This window comes from Pleurodeles waltl, chromosome 8, assembly GCF_031143425.1.
Source record: "Pleurodeles waltl isolate 20211129_DDA chromosome 8, aPleWal1.hap1.20221129, whole genome shotgun sequence".
NCBI classification, from domain to species: Eukaryota; Metazoa; Chordata; class Amphibia; order Caudata; family Salamandridae; genus Pleurodeles; species Pleurodeles waltl.
In genome coordinates, this window is record NC_090447.1 from 624,042,374 (window position 1) to 624,065,777 (window position 23,404).

A 23,404-nucleotide genomic window follows, 5' to 3' on the forward strand; every position below is an offset into this window, starting at 1 on the left:
AAAAGTTCAGGACACAAGGTCATTTTTAAGGACACATTTGAGGACACCGCACAATTATAAAATCGATGACAGAAGTCCAAGCCAATATAGGTTTATGTTCTTTAGTTTGTATTACACCTTGGAGTGTTGAGCAAACATTCACAGATAGCTGGACAGATTTAAAGACAAAAAAAAAAAACTAGTAAACATATACACTTCAAGCAGAATCTGACAGCCGACATACGAGGCTGCTTTCACGATTCTACCCCAGTACCATGAATGTTCGTACCAGAGGCAGAGCTTTGTTACTGAACATAGACTTAGAGTTCAAAGAACGGAGCAGTAGCAGAGAGTGAAAAAAGAGGGAAATGGTGGTGAAAAAGGAACGATGGCAATATACAAAGAAGGAGAGACAGAAGGTAAGAACAGTGAGAATGAACAGTGAGAAGAGGAAAGCAGATAGAGAGAGATGTTGAGGATGACAGAGAGAAGGTTGAAATGGGAAAAAAAGGCAGAGGGCGCATAAAAAAGGTGAGGTAGAAGGAACCAAGACTAATGGCTACGTAGAGGACAGGAGGGAAGAGGCAGAGAAAAGAGAACTGAGAGAGAAGAGGTTGAAAAGGAAGTGAAGTGATGTGTGGGTTCACTTTGTAACTTTAATGTCAGACCTTTCAATTCAAATTCAAATGCACCATATCTTTGAATATTTGGTGCAGCGGTGCTCTTTCCCTTTCATGCAGCGCAGCAACTTCACTTACTCCGCTGTTGCATGAAATGTTAGTAAATATACCCTTCAATCATTTGGCTCAAGTGTCCAGACTTAGATTTTGTCTTGGAACTTGTACAGTGCTCTGCTACCTTTAGGACAGGATTGCGCTAGTGAAATGACATACATAAATACAGGCAGAAAATCAGTGCTTGTTTAAAAAAAAAAGGCACTGTTTCAAAGAATGAGGGAGAAATCCATCCAAGTTTCCAGCCCACAGCATTTGTCCAGCAGGTTACATTGCGGCAATAGAAGATTCTGGGATTAGAACATTGGGGTCATGTTATGAAGGCATTTCTACTTGTGCTTTCGTTCTCCGTTAACTGGAAGTTTTGAAATAAAATCTTCAAGGAAACCCTGGTTATAATAACATTGAATCCCTCCGTTCAGAGGCTATGACATCCTACCAGTTGTCCACAATTGGCTGCTAAAGTGCTTTTACCTCTGGGCCTAGGGCACCTCACAGGCTGGAGGAATGATAGATACGCCCCTTACAGGGCCGGCTTTAGTGCTGGTGCCGGATGGTGTGTGAATATTTGGTTTGCCCCGATCTAAATAAAAAACCTCCTTCTGAAACGATTCAATTAGTACCACCCTCCAATGGTGCCCCTCATCTCTACATAGACTCACTTTCATGTAGTTAATTTATTTGATAGAGCTCCTCATTCGAAGTGAACATAGACTTAGAGTTCACAGAAGGTAGCACTAGTGGAGAGTGTGGAAAAAGAGGGAAATGATGGTGAGAAAGAGGGTCAGAATCCATTATATCACACACATTATGTAGACAAAATAGCTTGTATAAGTTTGTAAGCAAATGCATAGGAAATGTTACTTGAGACCAGGGCCACTGGGATTATGTAAATTTGAGGCTGTTGCGATTTTTGTATTATTGTAGATGAGCTGTATTTGCCACATAATCCATCATCTGCCGCATATTCTGTAGAGTTAACCCAAACAGTTCAAAAGTAACTAATAAGGAAGCAACACGTTTTGCTGCAGTGGAAGACACTTTACAAAGCTGTACTGGTCACTTTTTTGTTACCTATTGCTATATTTGAGTGTTAAACTGGTACTAATGGGGTGCAACCAATCCCCAGAGCGTGTTAACAAGTTTATAAATTGCAAAATAATTCAGTAATTGTTAGACATGGGCCCTCTTGGCTTCCAGCTTTCTCACCCTTAGCTCATAAGCTAAGTAAACTAAGTATGCATCTTTTTCACCTCTAAGGCCAACCTTCTCTGCTCCATCTTCATCCTAAGCTTCTCTAGCTCAAGTTGGTGCACCCTCTCTGCCTGTCTGTCATGCAACTCTTCAGGAGTCAGACCCTCAGAGGACACACTGCTACCCGCCCCGGAGACCCTGCCCCCAGGCATTACAGGTATCTCTACTACACCCTCATGGCTGTTTTGCACCTCCTCACCCTCAATCTCCTTCTCTGTGTGCCCTCCCCCTCAACCTTCTTGGCTGTCACCCATGCCCTCAGTACCTTTTGCAGCTCCTATGTCCTGGTGGAGCTCTTAATGGGACAGGCATGATTTTTCCAGAACTGTTCCAGTTGAGCAACTGTGTAACTTTCCAGTTTCCCCAACTCAAAAACAGCTGCAGCTGGTGCATCTCCAGATTGAGACATGATGGCAAGTCAAAAAGTGCAAAGTTCCAAGGCAGAAAAAAAGAGTTCCCAATGAAAAGTATAAGAATCAATAAAAAAATCACCAAAAATATGGAAGCCGCAAAAAGTCAAAAAAAGAGAAAAAGCAAAAACAAGTAGTATGTGGTCACGTAATGGTCTCCACTGAAAACTGTAGTGTTCACTTAATCACTGTATCTCAAGTACAAATACAAGTCCAATCCTCACCGCTGATCACCATTGTTAGAAACGGGGTCTTTGGTTGGCAGTCAGGTTACCCCCTGTCCAAGCAAGGACCCTCACTCTAGTCAGGGCAAAGAAGAAACACACCTGGTTAGCCCCCACTCACCCCCTTGGTAGCTTAGCATGAGTAGGCAGGCTTATCTCAGAAGCAATGTGTAAAGTATTTGTACAAACACACACAATAATACAGTGAAAACACTACAAAATGGACACCACACAAGTGTAGAAAAATATGTAATATTTATCTAAATCAAACAAGACCAAAATGACAAACATCCAACAGTCAAGATATGAATTTTCAGAATAATAAGAGCCTTACTCCATAGAAAGGAAATGTTGATTTTACACAAAGTACCTGATTTGCGTAAAAAATAAAGCAGCACGGCCGAGCGTGCATTGGGAAAGTCGGCGATGCGTTGATTTCTTACTCACAAGTGAAGCCGTGTGTCGTTTCTTCTCCAGTCGGGTCGGCGATGTGTTGTTTTCCTCCCTCGCAAGACAACGATGTGTCTATTTCCAGACTGGGCTCCTCGGATCCACGCAGGTTTACGATGCCTGTGATGCCCTATGGACAGCGCGTGAGAAATCAGGTTGCACGGTGTAAGAAAACCGCGCTGCATGGGGTTTGCATCGGTATCAGCAGCCGCAAGCGGGTGTTACGTCATTTTTCTAGCAGGGGTGCGTCAATCTCCCAGCCGTGATGCAGGTAAAGCATTGATTTTTGTTGCAAAGCAGGTGGCGTGTCGTTTTTCAGCCACGTTGCAGGTGGTGCGTCGCAAATTTGTTATGTCCATGGATTGCAGTACTTGTTCTGCCAACTTCACCTCTCAAGGCTCCAGGGACTAGATAGGACACCACTCAGCAGGGCAGGAGTCTCCGCAGAGATTCCAGGTGTTGGCAGAGGAAGTCTTTGATGGCCCTGAGACTTCAAAACAGGGTGGAAACTCAGTTCAAACCCTTGGAGATTCTTCTCAAGCAGGAATGCACAACAAAGTCCAGTATTTGTCCCCTTTCACAGGCAGAAGCAGCAACTGCAGGATAGCCCAACAGAGCACAATCACAGGCAGGAGAAGCACTTCTCCTCAGCTCTTCTCCTTGGCAGAGGGTCCTCTTGTTCCCTGAAATAATCTGAAACTGTGAAGTGTGGTGTCCACTACCTATACCCCTTTCTACCTTTGAAGTTGGCAAACTTTAAAGGAAAGTCTCTGTTGTTCACAAGATCCTGCCATGCCCAGATCAGGCTCCAGACTCGCACCAATGGGTTGAAGACTGCATTGTGTGAGGGCAGGCACAGCCCATTCAGGTGTAAGTGACCACTCCTCCCCCCTCCACTCTAGCTCAGATGGCCCATCAAGATATGCAGCCTACACCCTTTGTGTCACTGTCTAGAGGGAATTCACAACAGCCAAACTGTAGACCCAAATAGGGAATCCACAAACAGGCCGAGTCACAGAATGGTTTAAGCAAGAAAATGCTTACTTTCTGATGTTTTCAAACGAACAATCTAAAAACGAACTTCACTAAAAATGTATTTTTAAATTGTGAGTTCAGAGACATCAAACTCCATATTTCTATCTGGTCTCAAAGGGAATCTGCACTTTAACAATCTTTAAAGGCAGCTCTCCCATGCTAACTTATGAGAGAGATAGGCCTTGCAGCAGTGAAAACTTAATTTGGCAGTATTTCCCTGTTAGGACATGTAAAACATATCAGTACATGTCCCACCTTTAACATACACTGCACCCTGCCTGTAGAGCTACCTAGGGCCTACCTTAGATGCCTTAGGTGCCTTACATGTAGAAAAAGGGAAGATTCGGGCCTGGCAAGTGAGTACACTTGCCAGGCTGAATTGGCAGGTCAAGACTGCACACACAGACATGTAATGGCAGGTCTGAGACAGGGCTACTCATGTGGGTGGCACAACCAATGCTGCAGGCCCACTAGCAGCATTTGATTTACAGGCCCTGGGCACCTCTAGTGCACTTTACAAGGGACTTACTAGTAAATCAAATATGACAATCATGGATAAACCAATCAACAATACAATATACAGGGAGCATATGCACTTTGGCAATAGTTAGCAGTGGTAAAGTGCCCAGAGTCCTAAAGTTAACAGAAACAGGTCAGAAAAAATAGGCGGAAGGAGGCAAAAAGATTGGGGATGACCCTGCATGAAGGGCCAGGTCCAACAGTAATACTATCACAAAATGGGCCACATTACGCCACATACTTTGCCTTTTCTTGACACATAATTTACTCAACCCTGCTGCATAATTTGGCTCTCCTCTGAAGCATAATTCCAGTGTCCCTGCTTGAGCAAAGAGGACCACAAAGTGTAGGAGTCACATGTCATAAATACTGGTAGGCTTTATATGTTAGGAATACTTAGTCTGGAGAATTACATACTCAAGATTTAAAATATTAACATAGTGACTGGAGTTGTTTTTACTAATAAGTAAATATTATCTAAAGGATTCCCATTTAGCAATCTTACAACAATGAAAGATTAAAATAAAACAGTAAAGGAGGTAAACCCATGCCTTGCATTTCCCATGATGCTATTTGATTTTGGTCCATAGCTCACTGTGCTATATTAGGATTGTATCCTATGAACTGCGATTTACAAAAGTGTCCCTGTGACAAAAAACAATAACCCACTTAGCTGTCTACATAAAAAACAATTCTTTGATCTGCAGGTCACACATTGTGCTATGCTGTAGGCTCACTATACCTCTGTGCTACTTTATGGTGAGTCAAAACACAGACAAGACAAAACTCAGATCACTCAGACAGATACACTAATGACCAAAGTTAAAACTGACGTTTTTATTATGGCCTATGAAATGCTAGCAAATAATCTGAAGTCTGTGCTTTAATTATGTATTAGTGTCAAAATGCAACTACCCCTTCTCCACCTCCCCAGAGTTTGGCCTTGGCGAGGTGACATCAGCACCCTGAATAAAGGCAGAATGCCATGTCCTAGGCTGGGGCAGGAGGAGGCCCAGCAAATGCTGTAACTGCACAGCCAGGCTCATTATCACTCTGTGTGTGATAATGGGACAACCAGAATGAAAATGGGCTGATAGAAGCCTGTGCCAGCTCGGTAGGGACTGCTGCATGCCACTGAGTTCACAGCAGAAGTCGGAGCCGCCCCCTGCAGTGAATGCTAAAGAACTCTTGAGCTTTTTGTAGGGGGACAGCTCAGCTCCCTGCAATGTCCAGAATTATGGACCAAACGGGGTCAGTGGAAGTAATCATCATGGACAACGGACCCGAATCCCAAATTACAGACGGTCCGTGAAATGTACGGACGGGTGGTCACCCTATACGGGTCTCCTGAGAAAACATCCATAAGTATCTCCACAGAGTCAATTTTTCAAAAGAACATCAGAAGCCCATACAACAGCCTTGTAGACATAAACCACTGACACGTTCCAGATAAGTTCCGAGTACCTTTGCCCTGAAAAATTGTCCCTTAACTCCTGGATTAAAGTAAGCATCCTGCCAACACCAATAAACATATTTCACAGTCTACCATCACAGTTTTTCAAAATAGCGTTGAAAAATAAACGGAAAAGTTTTTTGAGGCTCTTGACCTTTGTTTACGTGCCCTGCAATCTGTTCCACATTTCAATATCAAATTTGAGATGGATCTCATCTCAATATTATATCTGAGGCCATCTGACGAGAAAGGGGGTGGGGGATTATTGCTCCATTTATTTTCAAGTCAGGAATTACATGAGGAACTAGTCATGGTTTATTCTTAGAACTTCATGATCGTCTTTGAAAGCACTAGGACAGTCAAGCGGCAAACATTTGCATTTATTGTAGGGTCTGGGCAAGCTTATCAGGAAAAAACTTCACAATTTTAAGGAACATTATTCAAAATAATCTTAAGTAAACACTTGATGTGAAAGCAGATTTTGTTACTTGGTTGTCTTGAGGGTTGAACTGAATCTATGATGACTCCGACGTTTCTTGCTTCTGTTGAAGTTGTCGGTGGAGCTCCCAGTTCTTCTGGCCATATTGCCAGAAGATCGAAATGTTTTCACTCATGGAATGCCAGAATCACAGTTTATGCATTGAATTTAAAGCTGTTTGCAATTAGACAGTGTTTATTGGCTATGAGGCAGTCACTAGCATTTGAAGCATTTCACGTTTTAGGGTAATTTGGTTATTATCAGCACAGTCACAGCATATAAGGAAATTAATTGATGGGCTCCAGGAGTTGACTACTGAACATATTACTTGGGGAGATGATTCAGCCTTAATGTACTCTTTGCTTGATGTTGTATTTTTTTTTTTATTGTGTTGAAAGGAAGTACTCAGGTAATGCTTGATCTGTCCTTAAGTTAGGAAGCGATCCAGTCAAGGATGTTTCCTTCAATGTCAATTTCCTTTAGCCTGTGTAGAAGCACTTTGTATTGTGCAGTTTTGAAGGGTGTTGAGGAGTAGAAGTGAATCCACCAAGTTTCTATCTATGGCAAGCTATGTTAATAATAGGATATTACTGAAGGTTTGTGTGTGGTATGGGTCTGATGGTGTGTCCGCAGGCCCACTTGCCTTCACAGTGACATGGCAATCAAATGTAGAGATCTGCTCCATTCTTAACCCCCAAAGAGACATATTTGTTAGGAATGACTGGAAGATATTCTATAAGGGCAATGTGCACCAAAGAGACTCAATATTTGGGCCAGATGAGTAACTACTCAGTCAATTCCACAGGAAAATAGATGTCTTTAAGATTTCAGTAGATGCAAGTTTACCATAAGTCACAGTAAATAGGAAAGTAAGACGTTCTTCCAGCTCTCAAAGATGCTGTGATCATGCAGAAGATCATCCCATGTCTACAAAGTACAGTATATAGTCCATCTCTAAATGGAAGATCCAAGGACTGATCTCCTGACCTTTCTTGGTAAGATACCTTCTCTTAAGAATGTATGTTCAACAGTGAAGCCACCCTATCACCAATGAAAAGTGTGCACTCAATATATATAGCATTAGCAACAACACTATCTCACCACATTGTTGCAAATTTATCAGCACTTTCAAAGAAAAACACTTTACATTGCATGAACTGCCCAAATGAAGATTCACCAGAGAAGGAAGGCACTGTGCACTGCAACAAATGTTAAAAGTAAAAACCTAAATCAATAATTACACTCTGCATAAATGTTTACTTACGTAGCTCCTCTCTGTGTCGCTCAGTCTGTGCAAAGAACTGTCGAAGCTCCTCTGTAATCTCCATGTTGCTGACATCACACTCAATTACTTCCTCTTCGGAGTTTGAATCCTCACGGTCTTCTGACTCAGAATCCCTTCCCACAGGCTTCTGCTCTTTCAAACTATGGTGGGCTACCACATGCTGCTGTGGCCAGGGAAGAAGCCCACGTCTATTCTGCAGATTGTGAAGTGAAGAATACTTGCTAAAATTTGCCGCCTCCGCTCCTTCCCAATCAGCATAACGGTAAGAAGGAATATTTTCAGGAGGGAATCCTGGAGGACAGTATAGCGATGCCATGGCAGTTTTGTAAGCATTCTTGTGCCTGTACAGCCAGTACATGGCTTGATTGTAATGCTTCCAATATCTTGCATACATTTTCCCAGCATACCATGGCTCAACATCATCATGCTGTGAATCTGCCTAAAATAGAGAAAAAGAGCAAAAACTGAAAGCAGACCAAATGCTTTGAAAATGAAGACTACTTTAGTAATGTGCAACTTGGTAACAAGATGAGAAAGGGAAAAAGGTCTCTTGTAGGAATGGTGAATTTGCAGTTGCTTGCAAGTAAAACTTCACAGAAGCATAAGCCCTCCTTGAAGGCAACATCTCCTATTTCCACCAAACAGTACTGAGCTGTCAGGTTAAAGTAAACAAGAACACCCCTAAATTCGAGGTTCTGCATTGTACTAATGCAACTAAAGCTGAATATTACACATCTCTCCCAATTAATTTATGCCTGCAAATTTAACCTGTACATAAAAACAGTAGTGATAAGAGATACAACAGGAAAAATGATTATGATCGTAAAGTGAAATCTCAGCGGGTACTAACATCAATATGTACGTTTCGTGGGTGTTGCTCTCCCCCCAGGTTCTCTCCTCTGAGATCTAGTTGAAGCATTCTCTTTATACTATAGGATTACCAGCTCCACATTTCACACATCAATCATCTCTCCTCTCTATCCTTCTCTTTCCTTCTTGCCAGGATTTGCTCTCAACAATCTTCCATGATTCTATGACGAGCCCTCATACTATGTGGCTGAACGTTTATTACTACAACCACAACCCACGGATTGGAACACAGTGATGAAAGTTTCTGAACACTTCTACGGTTTTCAGCTTTCACCATTTCCCCCACTGTCACTTCCACTTCCACTTGTTTGGCAACCCTATTTTCTCACAATATTTCTGCTTCCTTTTCGCCATTAAGCTTTACTGTCCACATCATACTAACATGCACTTAATTTAGTTTTTGGTTGCCAAGATCTTACTGATTCAAAAATGGTTGAAAAATGTAACAGGATGTTCAGTAGTCTTGCAAGCTCATAACATCTCTTCCACTACTTCCTCAGAGGTGATTGGCTCTGGACAGATATAAGCTGCTCTTTTTCATTGTACTCATTCTCTTGAATTGTATAACGTTGTCCAATCATGTCCAATAGTCATCTCTATTTCAAATTCACACTTCTCATGGTAAAAATTCCTTAGGAGACCAAATATCATTTTATATCTTACCTGTCACAAAGATGACATACCAATTACAGAATAAGGCATAGATGAAGAAAATGAGTTTGTCTTCTCAACTAGGAAACTGGTCATTCAGTGACATGGTGAATTGTCCCTTCTTGTGGGAATTTAAACCATCTGGCGTATGTGTAACACAGCCAGAGCTGGGTTAGGTCTTGCATTTCAAAAGAGCTGGGTTAGGCCATGCATTTCAATTCACCAGCACATTGTTATGTTCCTCAATCATTATTTACTTTCAAGTTTCCATGAAAATCTCACTCTCCAAGTGATTTAAAAATAGCTATCAAAAGTTATTGTGAAACCTTTTTTTTAATTATTAATCACTCTAGGTCAAAGAATGTATTAAAGGCATTTCCTCACAGCACAGATGATCAAACAGGTTCAGCCTCACCCATGAAGAAATTCACAAGAGGTGAAACAAATAAAATGGCTTCTTCAGGTTTTACAAACCCCTACGTCAATCAAGGAGCCTTCCTATATGTCTTAATTCCCCCGAAGAACTAAACACAAGAAGTACCTCAGTTGTGGGAAAAGAGAAATATCATTCAAGGTTATCCTCTTCAGTCCAAAAGCTGAAAACGTTGTTCATCTTGCTGATTTGATGATTTTTTTTTTTTTTTAACGTTAAATTCCAGCATCACTGATTATCAATTTTATATTATGATTTTCAATGAAGTAGCCAGCAGTTTGTATCAGAGATCTACAACAAAGAAGTCTGGGCACATAATTGTTGGTATACATTTGAATCCAAAAATGATTTCCTAAGACAAGCATCCTAAAAATCCTAAAATGCTATTTTTTTAAATATAAAGCTTTAGTGTAGCTAGTTACATAAAAACGGTGTTCTCATAAATATTACTGATAAAAAAATAGTTTGGAGTAAAGGGCAAAGGAAAACAAAATTTCAGTGCATATTCTGCATTGCTTTTTCTCGACAAGAGGACTTAAAGAAAGTGTGCCTTAAAAAAATCTTTTGACTTTTCAATGGGAAGAAAATGTTTAAAAGGGGGTGGGGGTAAATATGTTTTACCAATCATCTTTTAGGACTTTAAATATCATAAATCTAGAATATCCCGAAATCCAAAAGTCATTAATTTCACTCTTTCTCTAAGAGAATATTATATTAAACTTTTTGCCACTAGTGACAAGAGCAGAACGTACTGCAGATTGTGGACTGCCCCTCTTCAAAGCTCGTTCAACAACACATATGTTTGAGAGCACCATATTGATGTACATTAAGATGGCGCTAACCAAATCCACGGTTTCCAGGTAACTACCAGAGACCTTAAAAACGTACGGTTCTATCTTTACCTGCCTTTTTTAAAAACATATTTAGTATTGCAGATCAACAGTTCCCTAATCAGAAAAAATGTTGGAATTGAACTTTAAGTGCCAACCTCTTTTGGGTCATAAAGGGATACAGAAACAATATTAAAAACACCCAAAATATAAGAGGGCACTTTTGTTTTTACACTACACTACCAGATCCAATTGACATGAGTGATGAGGAGACCTCTATGGAGGAGGAGCAAGTGACTTACCTCCCTGTGGAGGAAAACTTTTGTAGGATCATGGATGCCTCCTTATGGCCGACCTCTTTGTCCATCAACTGGGCAAGTGCGTGCAGACATTCAAATCCTTGGACAAAGCCCAGATGTTGGTCAAGCGTATCTTCAGCCCTCTGGGTTTTCCCCGGGGCTGGCCGAGGCAGGGGTGGCTCAGTCGGCCGATCGCATTCCCATCCCCCAGCAGGAGCAGGGCTTCCTGGAGAGGCCAATATCAGGATGCCTCCAAGTTCGGAACCTTCTACCTGACCAAGCCTTATCCCAGACACAGGGATCAAGCGGAGGCCACAGAGGTGGCAGCAGCTTCAATTCATCCCAAGGTGAGTGTCCAATTATTCTTCCACCACAGGGTGGGGGCAGAATACTGTAGCAGGCTGGCCCTCCTTGTAGTGACCAAACCCAGGCACACAGTGCAAGGGGGCCAGACAAGCACACGTTGGTTTACAGGGGTAAAAACTAGATCACCTAATGCTCTAATTTTTAAGGTAGCTTGGTTGAGCAGTTAGGCCAATCTTGGGGAAGTGCAAAGCATTTGTTGTATTCACAGCATCACTCATGCAACTCACACACTCAAAGGAATAACTTGAGACCAATTTACTGAAAATACTTCAGATTTTTATGAAATTTTTAAGGCCAAGATCATCAAAATTGGTTCAGTACTTTTTGAGATATGAATTTTTGAAGTTTATAAAAAAATTGTCTTGTTGTGAGTAATTACGCACCATGGAACTCAATGCAGGATAACCTTTAAAAATACATATAAAATCACCCATTAGGTTTATAAAGTTCTTCTTTTGCAGGTTGGTCAAGCTCATCGGTGGGCACACTGTGCCAGATGGAGAAATTTGGGTGGCTCCCCATTCCGGCGGGAGCAGCAGGAAAAGGTCTCTGGAGCTGGCACAGGGCCACTGCGGGAGGCAACTTGGAAAAGCACTGCACAGGTAAGTTTAAAGGTGAACCCTAGGGGTCCCGTTAGAGTGTCAAGGTCACAAGGGGTGGGGAACCCTTAGGGCACACCTGGCTCATTGGTGCATGGCACAGGGCGGCTGGATGCAGTGCAAATCGGTGAGCCAGGAGTTGTATGCAAGGATGCCCTCAGAAACAGGAGGTAGGTCGGTTCAAGGGTTGTTTGCAGGACAACGAGGGCACTCTGGTGGGAGGACCGGGTTGTTTCTGAGGTCCCTCGACTGGGGCTTCCTCCTGGTCCTATCACAGTCCCAGGTGGACTGTTTTTCTTGGTGTCCGAAGTCAGGTGACCAATACCCAGGGTATTAGAATGATTCAGCCGCTAGGAGGCGCAGTACTGCCAAACTTGGAACACTGGCGGGGTTTGTCCTCGCGGTTGAAGTTTGGTCCGGCTCTGGCATCCGGTTCCAGAGTTAGCATCTGGTCAGTGAAGTGGACCTCACTGAATTGTTGCGTTTGTGTGGATTTAGAGTGGAACCTCCACTCTGGAGGGAGTTCTCTGATGATTTGCGAAGCCTGGAGGTTCTCTCGGGTTCATTAGAGTTTTTCCAGTTGTCTAGCAGCTCCTCAGCAGTGACTGTTGGCTCCTGGGTACAGCAGGCAGGATTTTGCGCCTTTTCTTTGTGCAGCAGGTCCACAGTTCTGGTGCCTTTGGATCTTCTTGTTGCTGGTCTTTTTCTGTCTGTCAAATCTGATTTCTTGGTCTACGAATGCCCACTAAATACTGTATTTAGTGGGCATTTTAGGGGGAACCTAGTAGTTACCAATGGGTCATCTACCTTAAGGTGGCTACTCTCACTAAGACACCACTTCCTGTGGGCAGAGGTCACTTCCCTACACCTGATAGGCTTTTTTCTGTCCATCCAAGATGGAGGAAATTGAAATGGAGTCACCTCTCAGGCAACACCTTAGGGGTTTGCATGCCACATAAGGCCACTCCTCCTGTCCGTTGTTTGAATTTCGCACTGCTGCTCCCACAAAAAGTGGGGGTTTGCAATGGGGCAGCCATCTCCTGCTAGCAGCAGGCCTGGGGGTTGAGTTTCAAAGGCTGTCAGCCCTTTGAAGCTCACTGCCAGGGCAGTGCACATTCCTGAGGGACGGGGTGTCAGCACCCCCACCCAGGAAGGGCTTTGTTCTGCAACCCAAAGAGAAAGATCTCTCACTTAAAGGTTGTAGATTGGTGTCTGGTGGTGGCAGGCTGGATAGGACCAGTCAGCAACCATGTCAGAGTAGTTAGCTTTTGCATGGGGCACCTCTAAGGTGTCCCCGGGTACATTTGGTAACAAATCCAATACTGGTACCAGTTTGAATTTATCATCCTGAGTTGTTTGATACCAAACAACCCAGGGTTCAGCGTGGCCACCATGTAGCTGTGAAACTTGTATTGACCAGTGTCCAGCACATGTATTAAAACGGCTGCTCTGTTCACTCACTATGTTCCAGGTTTGGCAGAGACACAGTGAGGTCATATTGATCATGCAGCTATGCCCTCACATACAGTACTGTGCACCTTGCCTTAGGGCTAAAAGGCCTGCCAGAGGGGTATGCAGTGTATTGTAGACAGGGCACACAGGCAGTGTGTCCTGTTGGGTTTGTATTTTAGGCTTGCATCAGGACACTCAGCCTGCAAAGGCAGTGCTAAGTACACCTGAATGCAGGGCCAGAGAGGGTGGCACAATCAGTGCAGCTGCCCTCAGGGGCCAACCCTTAGTACCTCTTGCCCTGGGTACCTAGGTACCATTTACACAAGACTTATGGGGCAGCTAAAGGTGTCTCCAATTGTGCCAATGCATGACAACAGTTTAGGGAAAGAGCTCCGGCCCAGGAACCTTGTTAGGCCCTGGGCACTAACAACTTCTAGGCTACATCACATACCGGGCACAAATTGGGGGCTAACATGTCAGGGGGCTAAAATGTAAAAAAGAGGCCTTTTCTCAAAATTACAGATGTTCCTATCCATTTGGGAATACCTCACCTCCGACATATGGGTGCTCCAAATGGTTCTAGTCTTCGGCATTTAATTTTTTGACTCTTCAGTCCAGCGGAAGCGTCCCCCACCTTTGCTTTTTTCTCCTGCAAAAATGGTGGATTCCGAGGACTTGGACCAGTTGCACAAGGGTGAGATCGTGGAGACCTGGCTGCATCTGGCAGCTTTTCTCAGCAGTGACTTCCTAGTGGACAAGCGAGATGGTGGCCAACAGCCTATAAACAACCTGAGGGACTTCAACGAGTGATTAGTCTACCGCCACTTCAAGATGGAGGGGATCCATCTTGGTTGGGACCTCCTTCCACCCAGCGACTGGATGATGAGTCTTGAGTTGAAGGACGCTTACTTAACTGTCCCTGTCTTCACCATTCCCCTTCGCTGCTTTCTCCAATTCCAGTGGAGGAGGCGGATGTTTGAATTCACAACTCTCCCTTTCGGTCTCTCTTCTGCACCCTGGTGCTTCACCAAGGTAATGAGACAGGTGGTGAAGGTCCTCAGGGCACGAGGTGTGCGCATCACGGTCTACCTGGATGATATCCTACTCATGGGTCAGTGTCCCCGTCTCCTGCTGTCTCGCCTTCAAATGACAGTTGCCCTCTTGGAGTCGCTAGGCTTCATCATCAAAGCTCAAAAATCTGTCCTCACCCCTACACAATCCCTGGTGTTCCTTGGGATTGTAGTGGACTTGGTTTAGGCCACTCTCAGTCTGCCTTCTCAGAAGGTCAACAAGATCAGGCACCAACTGTGTAGGATAGCTGCTAGATCTTCCAACTCTCTCTGACAGGTAGCCAGGTGGGTAGGCCTGCTGTCTTCCTCTATCCAGGCCATATTCCTGGGTCTTCTCCACTATCGGGACCTCCAATTCCTCAAAGAGAGGCACCTCTGGAGGGGGACTCACATACTTACAGGCCTTCCCCCTCTCGTAGGATGCATGGGAGGAAATACAATGGTGGTTGACGCACATAGAGGCCTGGAACAGACGTGCGATATTCGGCTCCGTTCCAGACCTTATTATAGAATCTGATGTCTATGGCTCAGGCTGGGGGGGCCACTTGTGATCCCTTTTCCATTGGAGGACGGTGGTCCTCTCAAGAAAATGCCAGGCACATCAACTATCTCAAGCTCCTTGGGATTTCATTTGCGGTCAAATGCTGGACCAAATTGCATGTAAAGTGTTGCGTCCTGAAGATGGACAATGCAGTGGCAGTGCATTACATAAACCATTTGAGAGGCACCCGTTCCAGAGCACTGATGGACCTGGCAAGGTCATTCTGGGACTACTGTCTGGTGAACCAGATTTCTTAACGGCAGAGCACCATACGGGCTATTCCATCAGGTGGCTGTCTGGCATTTCAGACACTTGAAGGATGGAAGTCTTTGGCAGCTCCACCGTGCCTCTCCAACAAGATTTAGAACCTGTGGGGTCTGTTCTGTGGATCTCTTTGCCTTCTTGCTCACCACCAGATTTACCAGGTACTTCAACTGGAGAATGGATTCAGGGGCGGCCGCCACAGACGCAATTCTCTAGGACTGGCTGGTGGAACCATACACCATGATAACCCGGCTCTCGGGCACAATTGAGAAGCCAGTTTGGAGGAGGCAAGTATGGTATCTCAATCTTCTACAATGTTCTTGGGATTTTCCAATCCTTCTACCCCATTTTTGGGATCTCTTCAGGGACACCGACGGGAATCTACATCTTCTAGTGGTGCAAGGCTCTCTGTGGCATATGGTGTGGAGGGTTTGTGGGAACGATGGAAAGTCCCAGGCATTTTGACGCAGGTTGCTTCTCTCCTATCCAAAGCAATGGAGAGTAACACTACCAAGCGTTACCAATCCACATGGACTTGATGGTTGGGCTGGTGTCGTAGCAGACACCAGGATCTGATGGGGCCAAGGATGTTCATATCCTGAATTTCCTGGTTTCCCTGGCTTTGGAGGCCCTGGCCTACAGGACAATAAATACCTTCAGGTCCGCTATTTCATCCGGGCATGCACCAGTGGGGGAAATCACACAGTGGGTGAGCATCCTTTGGTGAGAAAGCTTATGCGGGCCATTCTGTTATCGCTTCCACCACAGCCCTGGTGCGCGGCCCTATGGGACGTTAACAAGGTTTTGAATCTCTTCTTGTTGTGGCAGGCCAATAAGTTCCTTCCTCGTAAGTAGCTGTCAGCCAAATTGGCTACCCTGCTGTGCCTGGTGTCATGCCGCCGGATCTCAGATATACGGCCCCGGACATTATAGGTACAGTATTCACTCCGGGACGGGGTGACTTTTCACATATCTAGAAGAACGAAATGCAATTCCTGTGTTTTTTTTTTTTTTAATCATTCCTTTCCGGATTCCCCGAAGTTGTGTGTTGCACGCTGTATCAAGAGCTATGGTATTGTATTTTATTGTAATAGTATTTGTTATAGCGCTTACCACCCCTGATGAGGCGTCAAACCGCTTTTCGGTGAGTAGCACGCTACTCTGGAACCCAACAAGAATTAGGGATGGATTAGTATCGGGAAATAGGAGTACAGTTTTAGTATTATCATGAGTTCATTTGAGCCGCGGATATGAGAGTTTGTTCGTTAGATTGACTGGAGTAATGGAGGGGTGGAGGAGGAAAGAAATCCAGAAGGGTTCATTGGGAAGTATATCCCTCATTTACTCAACCCAAAGGCTTGGAATGAGTAAAGGGGGATGGAGGAGGGAAGAGTCTGTGGAAGGGTTAGGGAGATCATAGTAGCAGGGTGAGATAAATGAGGGAGAATTTAGTAGGGTTGTGTGGGAGGTCATGGTAGTAGAGTGAGGTTTGGTGAGTTAGATGTGGAAGCAGAGGGAAAAGCTTAGGCAGAGTTAATTAGGAGATAAAAGTAGTAGAAAGGATTTGGGATGAGTCAGAGTGGGAAAGGAGGATAGTTTGATGACATGACATATGATGATGGGTAGATAAGTGTGATAAGATGAGTGCAGGGATTCACAGATATCTAGTATAACAACCCACCCAGGAGCCCTGCAATGACCCTTGAACATGCCAAGCACAGAAACAAACATATATATATATATATATATATACACACACATACATACATACACAAATACACACACACATATGTACATACAATACATAATTAGAACCATGGGTAAATATACTTAGTCAAACAGGTTTAAACAGTGTGTGTGTATTTTATTGTTATGACAGTAGCGATACATATTTTCTAAAGAACTATACATAACTAGAAATAGACACATAATCAGAAAAAATATTTATCAACATAGGCAAATGCAGTCCATAGTAGTTTGAATATGTTGGAGGTAATGAATTCCATAGTTTGGCTGCTTTAACGGAGAAGGATGTGTACAACTTATAGTCTTTTTCTTGTATGGTGGTGTTCTAAGGCAGGGTGTCAGTCTTGAGCGGAGGTTTCTTTGTTGGATGGATTTGGTTATTTTGTTTCTGATAAAAAGTGGTCCTGTTCCATGTATAGCTTTGTGGGTGATACAAAGCAGCTTGAAAGTGCATCTTCTTCCAACGGGTAACCAGTGTAGTGCTCTCAAGGCAGGGGAGATGTGGGCTTGCGGCTTTACATGTAATAGTAGCCTGGCTGCGGAATTCTGGATACATTGTAGTTTTTCATAATAGATAGAGATGATCCATGGTAGAGGCCACTGGCATAATCCAGTTTGGATAGTACAAGCGAGATAGTAGCTTGCACCTTGTGTGGAAATCCAAGGTGGGGGAAGATGCGTCGTAAAGACTTCAAGGTGATGAAGCTTGTTCGTGCTAATTTGTCCACTTGGGCATTCATAGTTAACTTGGAAACCATGGCGATTCCAAGGTTTTTAACTTCCTTGGATATTTGAGGAGGTGGTCCGAGATCACCAGGCCAGACGCACAGAGGTTCATAACTTTTCCAGTCACCACATATGAGTATTTCTGTTTTGGAGGTATTTAGTTTGAGATGGCTCCAGGTCATCCACTAATCAACGGCTCTGAGGCAACTGAAGATTTGTGAGTTTTCAATGTTTTTGGGACATTCTAATTTAAGTAGTATTTGTGTGTCATCTGCATAGTTGTAGCATGTGAGATGAAAATCATTGATCATTTCTGGTAAAGATATCATGTAGATGTTGAAAAGCAAAGGTGAGATGATTGATCCTTGGGGGACCCCTGCTTTTGAGAGGTAGGGTTCGGATGAGAAGAGGGGCGAGTGGACGATATTAGATCTTTTTTGAAGATAGGAAGTAATCCAGTCGAGAGCAATCCCTTGTATGCCGGCATCATGGAGTCTTTGAATTAGGGTGTCATAGTCAACCGTATCAAAGGCAGCCGAGAGGTCCAAGAGAAGTAGTGCAGCAACTCCATTGCGGTCGACTGTGTTTTTAACATCATCCCAGATTGCTATGAGTGCCGATTCAGTGCTTCTTCCTGGGCGGAATCCAGTTTGGAAGTCTGAAAGTATAGAATTGTCTTCAATGAATTGTGACATCTGGGCGAATGCTGCTCTTTCTATCAATTTGCCCAGGAAAGGTCCATTTGTGATTGGTCTGTAGTTGTTGGGGTCTTGCGGGTCTAGGTTTGTTTTCTTTAATAACGGTCGTATGTATGCCATTTTCAGGTCTACAGGAAAATTTCCTGTAGTTAAAGAGTTGTTGATGATTCTTCTTACATGTGTGGCAGCAGAAGTAAATAGAAGCATGTTCTTGAAGATTTGTGGTGGGCAAGGGTCAGAGGGGCAACCGGAAGGTCTGCTTGCTTTGACCAAATCCATAAATTCACCTTGGGATATTTGTTGGAAGGACTGTAGAGGTTGGGTTGGTTTATTCTTAGAGGGTATTTTAGGAAAGGGGTGGTGCTGATGGTTTTCTTCTGTTTTAAATAGGAGTCCAATGTGTCTGCCTTGGTTGTGTAGTGAGTTGCCAATTTGTTTGTGAAATCTTGAGTAGTGGGATGACTTCCTTCCATGCATGTAGGTTTTCGAAATTCATTGAGAATTTTATAAAATTCCTTGGCTGTAGATTGAGCATTTTGAATTCTGTCTTAGTACCTTTTTTTTAGCTTTTTTGATTGATGTTTGTCTAGCTGCAGTTTGTCTTGACTGTTTGTTTTGAGCCAGGTCCGCTGCAACTTTCTGATTTGTTGCTTTATCTTTTTAAGTTCTGTGTTTCCCCAAGGTGTTGGATTTCCTTTGTTGTGTTTAGTTTTTCTGAGTGGTATTAGGATATCAAAAGCTTCCTGTAGCCACTCGTAAAGTTTTGGCACAGAATTAATTGTATCTAGATCTGTGTTGGCTGTTAGTTGTGTTTATAAGTCATCCAAATTGAGTTTGCTCCATGGTCGATAGGTGCATGTATGTAAGAAGTTGTGGGGTGTGTTGATTTGTGGAGTTGTATGTCGGAAAGTTATCAAATGGTGGTCTGACCAACTGATTGGCGTGATGTCATGAATAGTAACTAGTTCAGGCTTAGCAAAAATGACATCCTGGATGTGTCCAGCAATGTGTGTGGGATTGTGTACAATCTGATGTAGGTTCAATGCGACTAGGCCAGTGGTGATAGCTTTTGGATGGGGGAAATTGGGTTTGTCAAACCAGATGTTTAGATCCCCAAGAATGCATAGGTTGGAGTATAGTATAATAAGGGTTGAGACTGCATCTAGAAAAGCATCTGGGAATGTGGAGTTGTTAGGTGGAGGTCTGTAAAGGAAGAGAAAGTTACAGGAGGAAGTTGGAGTAGGGTGGAATCTGGTAAGGAGGGCTTCACAACCTTGTATGGAGATGTCTGTTTTACTGAGGTTCATTGCCTGTTTGATTATAATAGCTAGTCCACCTCCTCTCTTGCCTATACGGTTTTGTGTGATGGTTTGATAGCCCGGAGGAACGGCTTCGTGCAATACTGGGGTCATGTAATCTCCCAACCATGATTCAGTTATGAATATTAAGTCAGGTTGTGTTTCTGTGAGCAGGTCGTAGATGTGGTGCTTGTTTTTTTAGAGTGATCGAGCATTTATGAGCTGGCAGTTTAGAAAAGGTGTGTTAGTGGTAGTGTTGTTTTGTTTAGGAGAAGGGTGAGTAGTATAATATGAGCTTGAAGCAGGAGTATTGCTAGTTGTGATAACTGTTTGAGGCTCACAATAGTCTTGCTTTTCAATATAGTGTTCCTCTTCCTGCAGGTTAAGGAGGCATTCTGTTGGATCTGTGTGTGTGGGTGGTGGACTTGGTGGCTGAGAGAGCCATGAAGAGTGTACTGTTTTTTGTAGGGTAGTCTTATTATGTAATAGACAAGGGGATGCGAGGTTGCTAAGAGTGGCATGTTTTTTATTTTGTTTGCGTTTGTTTAGTGTGGATGGAGTATGGTTTAGGGATGGTTGGAGGAGCATGTGGATCATGATGAAAGGCTCTAAATTGTTCAATGGAGGAGAAGCGAGTGAATGAAAGTTGCTGGGTTGGGGTGCTTGTGGTAGGTGTTTGTGAAGAGTGAGAAGGTAGGGGTGAAGATAGGATGGAATTTGTATTCTTTGTGTAGTCCTGAGGGTGGGAGTGGGTATGGCGATAAGTGTAATGTAAGTTTATGTTGCTTTGATGTGCTGATGTGTGTGGTCTGTATTGTTTTTGTGGAATAGTGAGAGGGGATATTGGTGTAGTTGTTTTTGGTGAGGGATTTGTATGTAAGTTAGTGCTGTTGAGTGGAATTTGAGTGTTAGATGGGGTGTTGATGTGTTTTGGAGATGAATGTACGAGGCATATAAGAGGTGATGGATGTGTGTTAGGGGAGTTAGTGTTAGTTGTGATGACTAGAAGAGGTAATATGTGTGGTGGAGTGAAATGTGGGGATTGTATGCTTGTGTGTAATTGGTGAAGAGAGGGGAAGAGTGTTTGTAGATGGTGTGTTTGAAGGCTGGGTTTGGGCATTGTTATGATGACAGGTGGTCTGTGTGGAGCAAACAGCGGATAGTGTTGTTGGTTAGTATGAGTAGAGTGTGTATCTGGAAGGCTGAGACTGAGATAAATGTATACTGTAGTTTTGTCTTGTGTGGGTGATGACAGGTTGCATTAGTGGGAGTGGATAGAGTAGTGTTTGCTGTGAGAATGAAGGTGTTTGACTTGTAGTTGTGGAGGATATGTGTATATGTGTTGTATAAAGGTATTGTGTTGGGTGATGGGACATTACAATCTGTCTGTGGTCAGTTTGTGATGCATGAGTTGGATGTCTTTGCAGAATATGTGTTTGCATGTTGAGGGATGTGTAGGGGCTGAAACCATTCCTGGTCAATTGAGAATTGGGCAGCATTTCTGTCCCTAGGCCCTAGTCCCAAAGAGGCCCAAACAGGCAACTGCCCTTGTCCTCTCCGCCCGGGCTGAGATGCCCTGAGTACTAGGCTTAAATAGCCCTACTGACCAATAAGAAGCTGGTCCCAACCCTAGCCAATCCAATTTCTAGCCCTGATTCAAACAACTAATGGGAGACCCAGCCCTAATCACCAATCGTAGCCCTATTCCTGACCACCAATCACAGTCCAAGCCCTAAAAACCAGCAACCAATCAGAATCCCAGCCCTAGCCACCAATCACAGCCCTAGTACAAATAGCCAATCAGAATTCCAGCCCTATCCACCCATCACAGCCCTAGAACTAACAGCCAATCAGAATCTCAGCCCTATCCACCAATCACAGCCCTAGAACCAACAGCCAATCAGAATCTCAGCCCTATCCACCAATCACAGCCCTAGAACCAACAGCCAATCAGAATCTCAGCCCTAGAACCAACAGCCAATCAGAATCTCAGCCCTATCCAACAATCACAGCCCTAGAACCAACAGGCAATCAGAATCTCAGCTCTATCCACCAATCACAACCCTAGAACCAACAGCCAATCAGAATCTCAGCCCTAGAACCAACAGCCAATCAGATTCTCAGCACTAGAACCAACAGCTAATCAGATTCTCAGCCCTATCCACCAATCATAACCCCAGCCCTGGAGCCAGCAACCAATGGAAAAACCATCCCCCAACAACCTATCACAACAACATATGCAACAACCAATAGGAACTTATATAAGGAGCAAGTTAACTGAAGTCCAGTCCCTGTGGGCAGGGAGGAGGCAGCAGCTGCTATATTCAGAATCTCCTTGGATACAGACAGGCTGAATCCACACTTCCAAGCTAGCAGAGTCTACTTTCCAGGTAAGGGAGAGATTGTTTAAAAAACAAACACTGGAATACTGCTGGACGCGCACTCTGAAATCGGGCTTTTTTGAAGGCAAAAAAACAACGGGGCAGACAGTTTCTAAACACAATTTAAATCACAGAAACGGATTAAAACAGTCTCCTAAAAACACACTCTGCAAGATGTATGTAGCCTTTTTACTTAGAAGGAAAAGGGGGGGGGGTGTTTATGTGCCACAAACTAGCAAGGCAATTCACAGTGTCACAGCAAAAAAAAACAACAACAAAAAACACCACTTTAAAAGAGGCCAGGCTGCCTGAAATACAGAGAGTCCACAGTAAAACAGACATAGGTAGCTGAAATAAACACTTTTGAACAAATACTATTTACCCAGAAAAGTCTGGGGGCTCCTTACCTAGGTCTTTTTGCAATCCTTGAACACTGGGCTGTATTAGGACACGGGGAAGATGCTGAGGCTCACTAAATGGAGGTGGCTGTCTTGGGCTTCCCTCCACAAACTTAAGGGGCCAGAGCGGGTGTGGGGAGGGCTCAGGTGCAACAGGGACTCAGAGAGCTAATCAGCTAAGTCCAGTCCCTGTGGGCGGGGAAGAGGCAGCTGCTGCTCTATTCAGAATCTCCTTGGATACAGACAGGCTGAATCCACACTTCCAAGCTAGCAGAGTCTACTTTCCAGGTAAGGGAGAGATTGTTTAAGAAACAAACACTGGAATACTGCTGGACACGCACTCTGAAATCAGGCTTTTTTAAAGGCAAAAAAACAGGGGGGGGGGCAGACAGTTTCTAAACATAATTTAAATCACAGAAACAGATTAAAACAGTCTCCTAAAAACACACTCTGCAAGATGTATGTAGCCTTTTTACATAGAAGGAATAAAGCCATGACTGCTGAGGTTCGCCCCCACGGAGAGAACCAACTGCTGATCATTCTCAGGAAACCCTTCCGGGCGGTGTCCTCTCCAACCATCGTGAGATGGGTGATGCAGGAGGCAGGCATCTATATGAAACTTTTTGGGACCCACTCAGTCAGACAGGCTAAAGGATTCTCACTCAGGGCACAACAAGAGAACATTCTTAATGCAGCAGATTGGTCCTCGGACTCCACATTTAAGAGGTTTTATTTCAAACCTATCCCCCCACATGGCTTCTCTGGTGGTGCGGAATCTTTAAAATAGCGTAATCCTTGAGAGAAGGTAGCCTCTTTCTAGCATTGTTACCCCCACTTTTAGCCTATTTGTGAGTATATGTCAGTGTGTTTTTACTGTCTCACTGGGATCCTGCTAGCCAGGACCCCAGTGCTCATAGTGAAAACCCTATTTGTCAGTGTGTTTTATCTGTCTCGCTGGGAC

The 23,404-nt window shown here is 43.8% G+C and overlaps 1 protein-coding gene across 3 annotated transcripts in view; it reads right to left on the bottom strand.

Annotated features, from left to right (window-relative positions):
• The window catches only part of GEMIN8 (gem nuclear organelle associated protein 8), a 202,932-nt gene that overhangs the window by 80,149 nt on the left and 99,379 nt on the right, over positions 1-23,404 (bottom strand). For all 3 annotated transcript variants that reach the window (XM_069204728.1, XM_069204727.1, XM_069204729.1), the window contains exon 4: positions 7,801-8,260. In XM_069204728.1, the coding sequence (XP_069060829.1) occupies positions 7,801-8,260 (460 nt within the window). The remainder of the gene's footprint in view (positions 1-7,800; positions 8,261-23,404) is intronic.